We start from the raw sequence: 14,086 nt of genomic DNA, 5'->3' as shown, positions 1-14,086 counted from the left end.
TTTGAATTCCTCTTTGTCTGCAGTATGCAATTACTGGTGCCAGGCATTTTGTGAAGACCCTGGGCGCAGTAGATAAGCCAAAGGGCAGTGCAGAGAATTGATAATGCGTTGAACCTGCAATGAAGCGGAGGTATCTTCTGCAATTTTGTCTGATAGGGGCATGCAGGTTATGCCTCCTTGAGGTCCAAAGTGACTAGCCAAGCATTCTTGCCCAGCATGGGAAGAAGCTGCTGTAGTGTTAGCATCTTGAATTTTGGCACTTGCAGGTAGGTGTTCAGATTTGAAAGATCCAGAGTGGGTCTCCATGCTTTGTCCTTTCTTGGAACTAAGAAGAGTCTTGAGTAAAATCCTTGTCCTTGCTCCTGTGTAGGTACCTGTTGAATGGCTCTCATGTTCATGAGGGCTGTAATTTGTTTTTGCACCTCTGCCCATTGATTTGGTGGCAGGTTTGGCATTCCTTTGATATTTGGTAAGGTATGAAAGTGGAATCTGTATCCTTGAGAGACAATGTTTAGAACCCATTTGTCTTTTGTGATGATGTGCCAGTTGTCTGCAAAAAATGCTAGTTTTCCTCCCAAGGGTGTTGCCAGGAGAGATTTGCTTGGTAGTTTGAGGATAGAGTCATTGTGTCTGCCTTCTGCTAGCTTGGGGCCTGTCTTCTCCTCCTTTCTGGATAGCAGAACCCCACTGGCGAGGTTTGTAAGGGCCCTGTGGCTGACCTCTGCCCCTAGGGCGTCTGTATTTGCCCCTCTGTGATCTGTCTGAAGCTGGAAAGGACCAATTTTTTTGTTGGCCAATTTCTGCTGAAGCGAGGGGGTTGTACCTGCAAGAAATCCTTGACCGTTTGCATAGATTTACCCTTATCCTCCATTTTCTTTAAAACCTCTTCTGTTTTGACACCAAATAATACATCTTGTTGTAAAGGTGCATCTAATAAGTTTGCTTGAACATGGTCAGGGAGGGTTTGTTCTTTTAACCAAGCATGTCTACGAATGACAGAGCCAGTAACAGCTGCTCTACAGGATGCTTCCAATGAATCAAATCTGCATTGTAAAGTATGCTTGCCCACCTGTTCAGTTGCATGCAACAGATCCTGCATTTCCTTGAATTCAGGCTGTTCTGAATGTGTGCTCATTTTTTGTTTTAACTGAGATGTCAGGAATTGTTGATATTTCAACATGTGAAAGTGGCAACTTAATGCTCTCATAGCCAGAGTTGCAGAGGTGTATATTTTCTTTCCCCATCTATCTAGGGCTCTGGAATCTCTTTCAGAGGGCACAGGATTTTTAGCCATAGAAGCTTTTGTTCCCTTAGGACCCTGGGATATGGTTTCTGGGTCAGCTATAGGGCTTTTATAAAGGAATTTGTGAGAGTCAGGTACTCTGTAGTATCTGTCTGGTTTGGCTGGAGCAGGAGGTTGAGTGTCTGGATTTAAACTCGACTCCAAGTAGACATCATCCACAATATCTAAAACAGGAGGGATAGCAAGAGGTCTGTGCTGGGATAATAAAAGGAACTCTCGGAGCCTTTTCTTAGAATCTGAGTAATCCTGGCCTTCCCAGTGGAAATGTCCCCTCATGGTATGTAATGTTTCCCCAAAGGAGTAGTCTTCAGGGGGAGATGCTGAGGGAATAGAGTCTTCAGCATCAGAATCCTCATAAGGTGGAAAAGTGTAATCCTGTTCCTCAGAAGAGCCTGAGGAGAGAGAAACCTGGTCAGAGGATGCATAATCCTCCTCTTGTCTTGGTCTTTTATCAGGAGGGGGATGGGAACCCCTGATAAGGGTAATTAAATCTTCAGCCATCTTACGCATCTGTTTCTTAGGCATGGGGCCTTGACCTGTAGACTGATTAACAGTTTTCTTAGGCTTTAAAGGAGTTTTAAGCTTAGCATAAGATTTAATGATGAGTGTAGTCGGTCTGAAGACACCTTCTGCAACCGGGTGTTTCCTCTGCACCGTGTCTAATTCTGCGCCTAGTAGACTCTGCTTGGGAGTCGGCAGCTGTCTGGGGTTCCAGCTCTGCGGTCGCCAGGGGCTGCGTAGGCGCCTCACTGAAAACCGGAGAACCGGCAACAGGACCAGCTGAGGCCTCGGGGTCTGGCTTATTCCTAGGCTGCCTGTCCTTATCCTTGCGTTTTTTATGAATTGCGGTTGTCGGCTGCTCCGACGGCATGATATAATTAAATTTCCTACCAAAATAATGCCGTGCGAAGTCAAAACGGCATTTGATAGTGCGTTTATTAAACCTAGCGCAAAACCGACAACCTGTGACGTGGTGGTCTGGACCTAGGCAAGGAATACAATAGGAATGGAAGTCCTTATGAGGTATTTGCTTCCCACAAGAAATGCAATTGTTAACTTTTTCTGACATCGGACTGAGGCAAGAAAATGCTCCCCAATGGGGTACTTAGCTATATTGAAGACTTCGGACTGAAATTCAAAATAATCAAAAATCTCAGCACTTGCGAACTGCTTCTGCTTCGGGCACCGCGCGGCAAGAAAGACTGAAGAAAATGGTGTCAGATGCCTCTTATATACCCCTGGCGCACTGACGTCAGGGAAGAAGTGACAGCAAACCAAGACTTTGGAATTCGGGCCGACTGCGGGACCGCCTGATGGCAGGATAACCCAAGTGTGATGACTGCAGCAGGGTAACACGGTGAACATCTGATGATCCGCTGTGTCGACCCCTAACGGGAACAGCCGAAAGAAGATGATGATGATATCCAAAAGATAAAAACTCCCTCATCAGTCTCAATAAGCAACTCAGGGGACTAATCAAGCTCACCAAAGCCAATTTTGCGGCAAGACAGCCTCCCAGTTTATGGATAACCATAAGGCATTTTTCAGTTGTGTATACAACCTTAAAGGGAATTCCTAACAGTGTGCTGAAATAATAGGAAATGGAACTTCCTATACTGAACTGGGGCCTACAGCAAATTTACTGACTGATAAATTTAGCTCTAATTTCGCCTCCCATCAACCCCAGTTAACCCACTGGAAATACCCTCTAACATTTCTCCCTAACTATCACTAAAAAACTGGTCTTCACTGTACTCTCCAGAACTAAAAACACTGAATCAATTGATAACCCAGGGTGCATCCTAAAAAGCTTGAAACAGTCTCTCAAGTCCACTAGATTCTCTATTTGACCACAGTTTCCAGACAGGCTTTGCCCATCTCTAGGGAATGGAGGACTGCAACAGTCATCCCTCTACACAAAGGTGGATCATCAACAGACCCAGCGAACTATGAAACTTTAAGTTTGACTAGTCTTCCATGCAAGTTCATGGAAAGAATTACAGTGGACCTGATAGACACATAGGAAATCTTCAATCACTAGACCCACTCCAGTTCAGTTTTGTCAAGGGCAGGTCATACCTACTAAATCTGGTGGACTTCTTTGAAAAGGTCACTAGAGCCACGAATAGCAGCAAAATGGAGCACAATGCCTACCTCTACCTGGTAAAGGCACTTGGAAATACCTCACTTGGGTGGTATAGACAAACTCAAAAATTTAGACATAAATCCTTGTATCACCTAATGGATGGCCAAATGGCTCACATATAGGACACTAAGTTACAGTGGAGGGATCCACCTCTACCAAGAGCTTGTTACTAGTGGTGTCCCACAGGGATTTGTACTAGGACATCTCCTGTTCAAAATATACTTCTCTGAAGTCAAGGAAAATGTAGATGGTCTTTGGCCGACCAAATCTGCTGATGACGGCAAGCTGTGTGCAATCAGTGAAACCCCCAAACATGTGGATAACCTCCAGGAAGGTCTGATGCAGACAAATACATGGAGCAAGAACCACAGCCTAAAACTAAATGCAAAATTATACCCTTTGGGAAGATGATCAACCTGCAGACTATAACACAGATAACACTCCTCCAATGGTAAGAGACTTTGGAACTCGGGTTGAAAGTAACCTGAACTTTGATCACCATGTGACCATAGTAGTAAGAAAAAACTTCCACTTGACACAACTTTTATTAAGGGCATGGCATTCAGATCCAAGAAAAACACAGTCCCAATATACTCAGCCTATATTAGAGCAATAGTAGAGTACAATGCACCCTTCAACATGTACCTGACCAAGCATTTGCAACAGCTGAAGTGGTCACAGAAACCACAAAAATAATACAGGATGTAAATAACATGTCCTTTGTAGAATGCCTAAAAGCCCTGTCCCTTGTACTCTTGTCTCCTACAGACTAGTGAGGGACGATTTATGCCTAACCTATAAAGCATTCTCTTATCCAACCTACACATTTGCAAAACAAACAGCCTAGTATTACCCCATCTAATGATGTAAACCTCATCTGTGACAAACAAAATGTTTAAGGGACAGGTATGTGTCTTAGAGATTAACCATTCTCTGGGACACCCGCCCATTCGTATGAAACGCATTTCTTCCATATGCCTATTCAAATGCAGTTTAAACCAATGGATGGAAAATTACAAATTCACCCCTGACTTGTCACCTGTGGCTATTATGGACAGGGGCAGATATATACCAAAGCCAATATAGGCCATGGGCACTGATAATTGGGGAAAATAGGGAGCATGAATGTCTAGACATAAAAAGGCACTAGGGCCGATGGGCTAGTAACCTCCTATGATCTATACAAATAACTAGTTAGCTAACTACCAATTTTGCCTTGAAACAGACACAGAAAAGACCAACTCCCCAAATTGGTACGGAAGAAATAATATATACCAACCTTAAAATAAACCAAAATAAAACCCTAAACATAATAGGTTGCTACTTCCCACCTGGCCACAACATCCCTCTACTTGAAAACCTCCTCAGCTGGACTACCCACCACCTACCCCAAGAAACTAATTCTAGGAGATGTCAACACTGACTGGCAATCCTGCTGTAGCAACCACCCAACCCATCATGTAAACCTTCATGGCTTCACCCAACTAGTTCAGTCACCTACTAGGATAAATAACTCCAACACACTACCCTTGATTGGATACTAGTCAATAAAAGCCCCCATTCACATATAGCAGGCTGCTTTGTCGGACAGCCTCAGTGATCACTCCCCAACCTTCCTACTAAGAAAATGCCTTTATAAAGCGAAACCCACCATCTACCGTCAAATTTGCAAAAAAACTAACTTCAACCCTCTCTCATTCAGCTCATCCCTAAAAGACTAACTGGCAACCTCTAAAATACCTCAAACTAGATGACGCAGTTTGACTACTTTAATAAAACATTCCTAAGCATCCTTCCACACCCCCATAAGACGGTCCCGAACTAGAGCCCAACTATCCCCATGGCTACAAAAAAACATCAAGTCTGAAATGAAAAATGGATAAAGCCTGGGACAACTGGCACAAAACCAAAACCCCATCTACTAAGCAAAAATTCCTAGAACTACACAACAGAACCAAAAAGTTTATAAAACAGGACACAATCCAATGTACCAGTCTGCCCTTACCTCCTCCCAACATAACCCCAAACAATTCTGGTCCTCAATAAACTCCATCCTCCACCCAGGTAAAGTAAGTACACCCACTCCTAACTTAACTCACTCCTCCGTAAATATTGCTACCTCTCAACAATCACTTCACACAAACCGTACTATCACTAGATAGACAACACAACCCCTCCTATAAACCCACACCATCAACTACAAGTAATCTCCCCACTAGCTTCTCTTTCTCTCCTGTTCCTACCTCCAAAATAAAACTATTAACTAAACTTAAACCCACAGATTAGCAGCAGACAACCTCCCGAGTGAATACCTTCACCTTGCAGCTGGCGCTCTGGCCTACCCAGTATCAATCTTGATTAACAGATCTCTGTCAGAAAGTTATGTTCCCACACTATGGAAAGTCTCGCACATAATTAACAGATCTGTGTCACAAAGTTATGTTCCCACACTATGGAAAGTCTCACATATCTAATATGTAAGTTATGCCCAGTTAGTTAGAAAACTATCACAAAGTCTCACACTACACATGTCAGAAAGTTATATTCCCACACTATGGAAAGTCTCACACAATTCCCCTACACAAAGGAGGCCCCTCCACAGATCTAACCAGTTACCCCACAGCTAGTCTATCGCCACTCTCCAAAATACTAGATAGATGCATTCATTCTCAAGTCTCAGATCACCTCCTTGCTAACAACCTCCTCTCCAACACACATGGTTTCCAATCTAACCATAGCACCACCACTGCCTTACTCTCTTTCTCCAACACTATCATACAAAATAAAGATGCAGGTTATCTCTCCTCAGCTACCGTCCTAGACCTCTCTAAAGCTTTCGACATGGTCCCACACAAACAACTCATCTCTCTTCTCAATAACCTATCCTTCTCTCAACCAGTCATCATCTGGTTTCAGAGTTACCAATCTGACCGCAAACAAGCAGTTGTTTGGCAGGACAACCTATCCCCCCAACTACCAGTCTCCATAGGGGTTTCCCAAGGGTCCATCCTTCGACCCCCTACTCTTCTCTGTTTTCACCAATAATCTAGCCTCAGCCACAACATATGGCACACTCATACAATACGCAAATGATTCAACCATCACCTGCACAGACCACTCCCTACCCAAACTGCAAAAAGTCACACAGGAAGCATTTTCTTCTATTGAAACTTGATTATCCAATGCCCAACTAATACTCAACCCAAACAAAACAAAATTACTAATCTTCCAACCCACCAAACTTACCCATGACAGCTCTCACTTTAACATCACAGCAAAAGACAACACCACCATCCATCCTACAGAACACACCAAATTACTAGGAGTAGAAATAGACAATAAACTGAACTTTGGCATTCACATTTCCATGACCATTAAAAAAGTGCACAAAAAACTAGGAGCATTATATAGAATTCAGCAACTACTTATCAAAGCAGCTAAAATTTCGGTTGCAAATTCTCATCTTATCTTTACCCTACTCTACACCTCTCCAATATTTACTAACCTTAGACCATGCGAACTAAATAAGCTCGAAGCCTGCTACAACAAAATCGCCAAATTCGCCACAGGGGCTTCCTACCGTGCTCACCACTGTTTCCCACTAGCAGAACGGGGCTGACTAGAGCTCCCCCACCTCCCTCAATGGTACTAACTTGCACTCGGCCACAAACTAATAAACCAACCACTAAAAGTCCCATCCCTCCAGAATCGACTCCAACCCTACATAACCACGAGAACACTAAGATCCAGCCACAAAAACCTCCTACAGGTCACAAGAGCAATAACTCTACAGGAGAAGCATTATTTTCCTGCACTATAGCCAAACTCTGGAACTCCCTCCCATCCTCAATGACCTCTGTAACTTCTTGCACCCACTTTAAATCCTTACTAAAATCACACTTAAAAACTTGCCAGATATGCCCTTGCAACCCCCCTCTAATACCATACACTCCACCCAACCACTACGTCTCTCGGCCCCCTATCAACAACCTACTCTTAGCAAGCTTGACTTACTCATGTTCCCACCTACCTACCACATAATACTAACTTCTTGTAGCAACAACTGCTAATGGCTGTTATGTACCTCAAAAACAGATTGTATCAGTTGTTCACTGATGAATGTCAAATGTCAACTGCATTTGTAACCATGTTTAGTATATGTCACCATATTTTAAAATTGTACTATGTTCTACAGCTGTTTTACATCTGTTTTATTCTTGTCTTATGTCATCAGCTGGACTAATGTCTATATTTAAATGCTGTTTAACTGCATAATGCAAGTAATACTTAATGTGGATTTTTTCTCCCCGGGTCTCCGCTGAAAATGGACCTGTGTCCAATTGGACTCTCCCGGTCAACAAATGTAAATAACTAACTAACTAACTAAATAAATAAACTGCTTTATACTGATTAATGACCTAAAGTCAAGGAATGATCTTCCAATCCCAAGGCCACCATTTTCCTGATCTTGTTTGACACATTCAAATGTCCACTGCAGTATCTCTACAGAAAACTGAAGTGTTCCTAAGTGAATTTTGTTTTGCCCAAAATAACCAGGGCACTATATGTTGAGAAGTGCATATAACACAGTCAGGACTTTCATGTCAGTATACGATTCTAATGCTACATAAAAGGAAGCAGTAAGAAAACAAGGCTGAAGTATTTCTGCAAACTTACAATACACTCATGGTTAATGTAATCATAATCATGGCTGTAAGCTCCTTTACCTACAAGCATTTTACTTACTATTTTATTTGCATAACAGGGCTGCCATTTTTTCCAAAGGCAAAAAAGGACCAAAGCCTCACCCTTTCACTGCCCCTAGCGCCCATCTTTAGTCTGTCCACCTCCATCTTGATATACAATTGTGTATGTTTGTAGGAAGCAGAATATAATGTTGACCTTTTTAAGGCACTATCAAGACGACTGCATTCAGTTACTGTGACATCTGTAAAACAAAATTTGTTTACGGTGGCTCAGCATTCTTTTTGCGATACCAAATGAAAACCAAACGTTATACACGTGGAAGCCTACATCAAAGTAATGTGATGGAGCAACTAAATGTGTGCCTTGATTTTTATTATTGAAGCAACTTAAATTGCAAGTCTGCACAGTAAGATACAAGTGTGCATTCCTGACAACTCAAAAGTAAAGATTCAGGTAACCCATATTTTATCCCTACATTCTTTCAGCCATGTGCTACTTCAAAAGAATTCAAAGAGATACAATAATTTGAATTAAACTAATTGGAGATAAAATTAACAGCAAAAGGTACAAAGAGGAAGATGAAATGAAGAGAAAATGTCAAAAGATACAGTCTTTGTCCCCATTCCCATCTGTGTAATCACATTAATAAATGTTCATTTGAAATAAAATCCTCACAATTTACAAAATCTAGAGGGAATTCTAGATGTGGTGCTCTATAAAAAATGAGGGAGGCAGCGACTACTGCAGCAGTGATCATTGGAACATCTAATGTTAAGGTAAGTTTACTTACACAACTATACTATGGTTCAGCACATTGATCAATGATGCAGTTGATTTAGCTGTGTAAGTAAATTGCCCTAGCTTATAACATTAGGGAAGTGGAAGGAAGTCTGTTCAGATAGGAGACAAAGAGGTCTACTTGAGGAATTCACAAAAGATGGACCAAATCTTGGAAGGCCCCCAGATCTGCTTCCATTCCTGATGGTCTGCCCTTGTCCATTCAACTTGTCTGCCACCCAATTTTGCTCTGACAGAATGTAGGATGCCTGTCGAGTGAAAGTGTGTTATGAAATTATATCTCTAATGATTTTGCTGTGTCCTAAGTGATTTCTTTTCTGACATATACTCAACACTGGGATCTAAAAAACAAAGGGTTTTAGAGCTGGAACCAAACACACTTCAGATACCACTGTATCCTTCTCATGTAGGGTCTTTGCCATGGGTATCATAAAAATCACATAAGTCTTGAGAGCCAAAATCCTGATGTATTTTCTCAAAGAGACTGAAGTCTAAGTGGAAAACCATAGAAATAGATCAAGACACATCTTTATTTTTTTTCCCTTAGGAAGAAAAGTTTTTTGAACTGTGGTGTCTAGTTGATATCCCAGAAAATACAATCCTGTGCTGAGGAACTCAAGAAAGACTTCTGAATGTTCTCTGGGAATCCCAGCTTGTGTAAGAGATATCTCACCCAAGAGAGATATTCCTGACACCGACACTTTGAGAAAGACTCTACAAAGATAAGCAAGTCATCAGATTATGGAAAAGTGTGGCTACCCTATAGCCTACAATGAGCTACAACTAAAGCTGGACACTGTGACCATTCTTGGTGCAGTGGATAGTCTAAAGGATAAGGCAGACAACTGATAATATGATCCAGACTTACAAAACTTTAAATACCTGAAGTCTGCAAGAATAGGAATGTTAAGGTAAGCTCCTTTTAAATTTAGTGTCACCAGGAAACTTGAATGAGGAAAAGGGTAGTGAAGTGATATCAATTTGAATTTGGACACGATCACAGACAGGAACTGGTCTCCAAGCACTTTTTTTCTTTGGCACAAAAAACATCCTTGAATAAAATCCCTTTCCTGCCTGGGATGGAAGAACTGGTTCCATCACTATTTAAAACAGCATTTGATGAAGGGCTGATGGAAACAAAACAGTGTGGTCTTTTGAATAAGGAATTACCCCCCCCTGGAAAGAAGGGCTTTCCTCACACTGTCTTCTGTGATTTTGACGAATGATCTTCAGAACCCATTTGTCTAAAACTATTTGCTGCCAAAGTGAAAAGTGGAGATTCAGATTTTCTGAAAAAAGAAAAAAGGTGTGCCACAGTGGGAAAAGGGAACAAAGTCTCAAACACTCATTCTGACTTACTGAACTGTTTTAGGTTTTGGGAGTTTCCAGGCTTCTGCTTGGAACCTCCTTGCAACTTCTTAAAAATCTGTTTACCTGCATTGTGTTGACACTAATAATTTTATTTCCAACAGAAACCGGATGAGGAGTTCGGGAACTGGAAAAGGAGTGCTGAATAATCTTAGACATTCCCTGCAGCAACTTACCCCTTTCACCACACTTTTTGATCACTTCTGCAGCAGAGGGGCCAAAAATTAAATCTTTATCAAAAGAAGTTAAAATCTCATCATCATCTGGGTGGTTCTGAGAACACAGCAATGCAAACCTCCTCAAAAAAGTACCAGTGGCCATAACCCTTCAAGTATCAACAGTGCCATACACACACTGTATGTAACGAGTAGTGACTTAAACAATAGAAGAAATTATTTAATGCAAATTTTTCCTCACAAGATGACACTGCAGATAAAACAATCATCGTGCTTTCACAATTAGTCAGGACATGCCTTAACATATGAACATGACAATTCAAAATTCTGAAAATAAAAGTTGCAGAAGCATACACTTTTTCCCATACTTATAATCTCCCCATCCTTACCAGAAGTAGTAGGATTGAAATTCCCTAAAGGTTTAGCAGCAGCAGGAGCAACAAAAGCTATAGCTGCTGGATCAGGTTTGGGAAGGACGTAGAAAAGCATAAGAACTGTGCACATCCTATTTGCCTTTTTATGGGCAGCTGGCAGAGTATCAGAAAAACTGCAGGTAGTAACACAAACATTCTCTATAGCTGACAGAAATGGAGGAATGGGTGCAGGTTCTGGAAATTCCTTCTTTAACAGGTCATGGTATTTTCTTAGTGACCCAGAAACCTCAGTGTTCTCCTACAGAAAACACTTGCACATTTTAAAAATAGTCTAAGAGAAAGACCCCCCCCCCCCTTACAGGGACAGAAACTGTTCTCTCCTCAGAGTCAATCAGAAACCTGAGGAGAAAACTCTGTATCTGCCCTAAATCCTCCTGTCCATATTCAGGATGTTGAGTCTGCTCAGGAAAGGAAGTATCCCTTCTTTCATTTACCTGAAACTACTTTACAAGAAGGATCAAGAACCTGAAATAAACCATGAGCAAGACTCAGTAAACTACTCCTGTCTAAGGAAAATTGAGGTTTAGACACATGTTTAGTTCCCAGTTTCATTTGACAGGAAAAATGGGACCAACAGTGTTATTAATGGCAGCAGCAGCTTCCCCAGTAATGGGCACAACATTCTGACAAAACAGGAAAGCTTTCCCCCTGTTCCCTCTCCCAGTACTGATGAGTAGCCCTCCACTGTTCACTGAAAGGACCCCAACAGCTGTGGGAGACTTGGCTAACCTCCAGTCCCTAGTGGTTTATAGGTGTTACACCAGAAGGAACCGGGGCAAAAAATGAGTGGTCTGTGGTACAACTAATGGCCAGAGCAGAGTCACCCAGATGTGGCGGAGGCAAATTGCCAGCCTGCTGTGATAGCAAAGGGTGCTTTATTAACTTTTTCTTTTTGTGGCTGGAAGAAGGACCAACCATGGGACTGACAGATTATTCCCTGGTAAGGCAAAGATGGTGCCTCGTTCCTGGGGAAAACAAACTGGAAATGCTGGTAAAAGTCTTTACAAGTCACTTTTTTAAAAACAGACAGTAAAAAGCACTTAAAACACTTTGCCAGCACCACAAAGTAAAATAAATACAATTTCTCCACAGAAAAAAATGGTTTTCATTTACTTTAAATAAAAATCACTAAAGTTAAACTTAAGGCGGGCTTTAAACTGCCTTTAGTGATTTGTTCAGTTTTTATTAAAAACTCCATACCAGACTTTCTCTGCATTATTTATTTATTTATTTTACAAAGGATGTTAAAATCAATATCCAGATGAAAACAGCTATAAAACCTGAAATGTCAGCTTGGCAGAATCACCACACTATTGCACAAAATCCAGTTTGTTTTCAGCTAAACTTGGTTCTGCAGCGCAACACTGTGACCCCCCCCCCCAGTCACCATCCTAGGACTAGTCACAGCAGGAGCAGTAGAACTTCTACAACATATACTGGGCAGATTGAGAGTAAGGGTCAGACGTTACACACATGGATGGATCAAATGTACACTACACAAACCAAGGCAAATAACTGAGTATATATATATGAATCACTAAAAGGAACAACTCTCAGGCATATGCTACATAAATCAGGGCTAACAGTGGTTAGACATACACAACAAAGCTGATAATGCTGGCAGCATTTGCAGCACTACAGAACACAGTTTTAAAACAGAGCGGACCTGAACAATATACTGCGATAACACTTACTGCAAAAATGTACAGAGTCTGATCGTTGAAAAGGAGGGGACAAAAAATACATGTGAAATTACTGTCTGCACTATGTAATTATTTAATATGTAAAGTACTGTGCAGTAATCACATTTTAAAAGCTAAAAATGAAACCGTGTGTAGGTATACAGCATTCTCGTTTCAGAATTGAACAAATCAAAATGTTACCATTTTTAGTGGTCGAAGGGATCCGATATATGGCTCTTGCATACCCCATGCCTCTGGATTAGAATATTCACCAGCTTCCAAAATGGAATGCATTCCTTGGAAATGAGCAAGTTCATATACAAGCCATCTAGAAAAAATGACAAAGTATAAATAAAATCATTTTTTTTCCTGGAGACAGTGTTTCTCTTGCGAGTCCAGTCAAGAAGCAATAATGACGATGATGGCAACAATAAAGAACATACTATCTTTAATATTTAAGAACTCTACACATCATCTAATCCTTTTACAAAGATACTTCAGTGTCCAGACTATTAAAAAACACTAAGATATACAAATACTGAAACCAACTGGAGATAAATAAATGAATAAATACATTTATTTTGATCCTTCCAGGACCTTGCCGGTAGTTCAACTACCTCTGACCACCTGTTCCAATCATTCTAAGAGAAGAGCAGTTGTGCATTCTCAGGCTAGGCAAGAGGCCTACAGCTTTCATGTCAGGGGAACCTCCATCATCACTTTGGCTCCCTTAGGAGAGTCAGGTGGTAGAGAACAGGCCACCTTGTTGGTTCTGGGGGTGACCCACAATTTCCCCACTGGACTCCCCCCCCCCCAGCAATAGCCTAAGCCCACAATTGCTGCCTCCTGAGGGGAAGAGTGCTATGCATGCTAGTTTCCCCTCTACTATTTAGTATGAATGCACTATGGCAGTAAAAACTTGAACGTCTCAGAACTCCACCAGGGGAACACTTACTGATCCCTGCAAAGTCTCACCCACGGGGTGAGCCAGAACCACCTCATTCTCTTCAGGATAGGGGAGCCAGCAGCAGCAGTTCACTTGCACCCTCCCTGGTCAAGTCCTACAGGCAGCCAAGCCGCTAGTCAGACTCTGACTGCTGCATAATCAGGGCCAAATATGGCTCAACAATTTTAGCTTACTTCTTTTTACTCACCTCTGATATGAAATGCCTTACAACTCTCCCATATACTTATAAATTTGATTGTTTTATGCCCTTGTACATTTTTTGGGCAGGCTGTTGCAATTATCCATACACTTCAGTCACATTCACATGCTCAGTTTGTCTATTTGTTTAGCAACCTTGCAACACCATCCCTAATCAGTTTTTCAGAATGACTACATAGCTATAGGTTCATAGTGAAGTACTAGGCTAGCTGTCCTTGTTGGACATTTTAAGCCTAGTCAATTTCCCTCAAAAGTGAGAATCAAACCCTGTACTCTGTGTGAGGTAAACACCTTAACCATTATGCCA

The 14,086-nt window shown here is 41.6% G+C and overlaps 1 protein-coding gene across 2 annotated transcripts in view; it reads right to left on the bottom strand.

The window, feature by feature from the left end:
• LOC122796436 overlaps positions 1-14,086 on the bottom strand; it is a 2,401,740-nt gene that overhangs the window by 400,459 nt on the left and 1,987,195 nt on the right. For both annotated transcript variants that reach the window (XM_044064916.1, XM_044064908.1), the window contains exon 9: positions 12,816-12,942. In XM_044064916.1, coding sequence (XP_043920851.1) covers positions 12,816-12,942 — 127 coding nt within the window. The remainder of the gene's footprint in view (positions 1-12,815; positions 12,943-14,086) is intronic.

This window comes from Protopterus annectens, chromosome 1.part0 (assembly GCF_019279795.1).
Source record: "Protopterus annectens isolate FY-2018-M chromosome 1.part0, PAN1.0, whole genome shotgun sequence".
Classification (NCBI taxonomy): domain Eukaryota; kingdom Metazoa; phylum Chordata; order Ceratodontiformes; family Protopteridae; genus Protopterus; species Protopterus annectens.
This window is presented reverse-complemented; position numbering and strand designations above follow the sequence as displayed.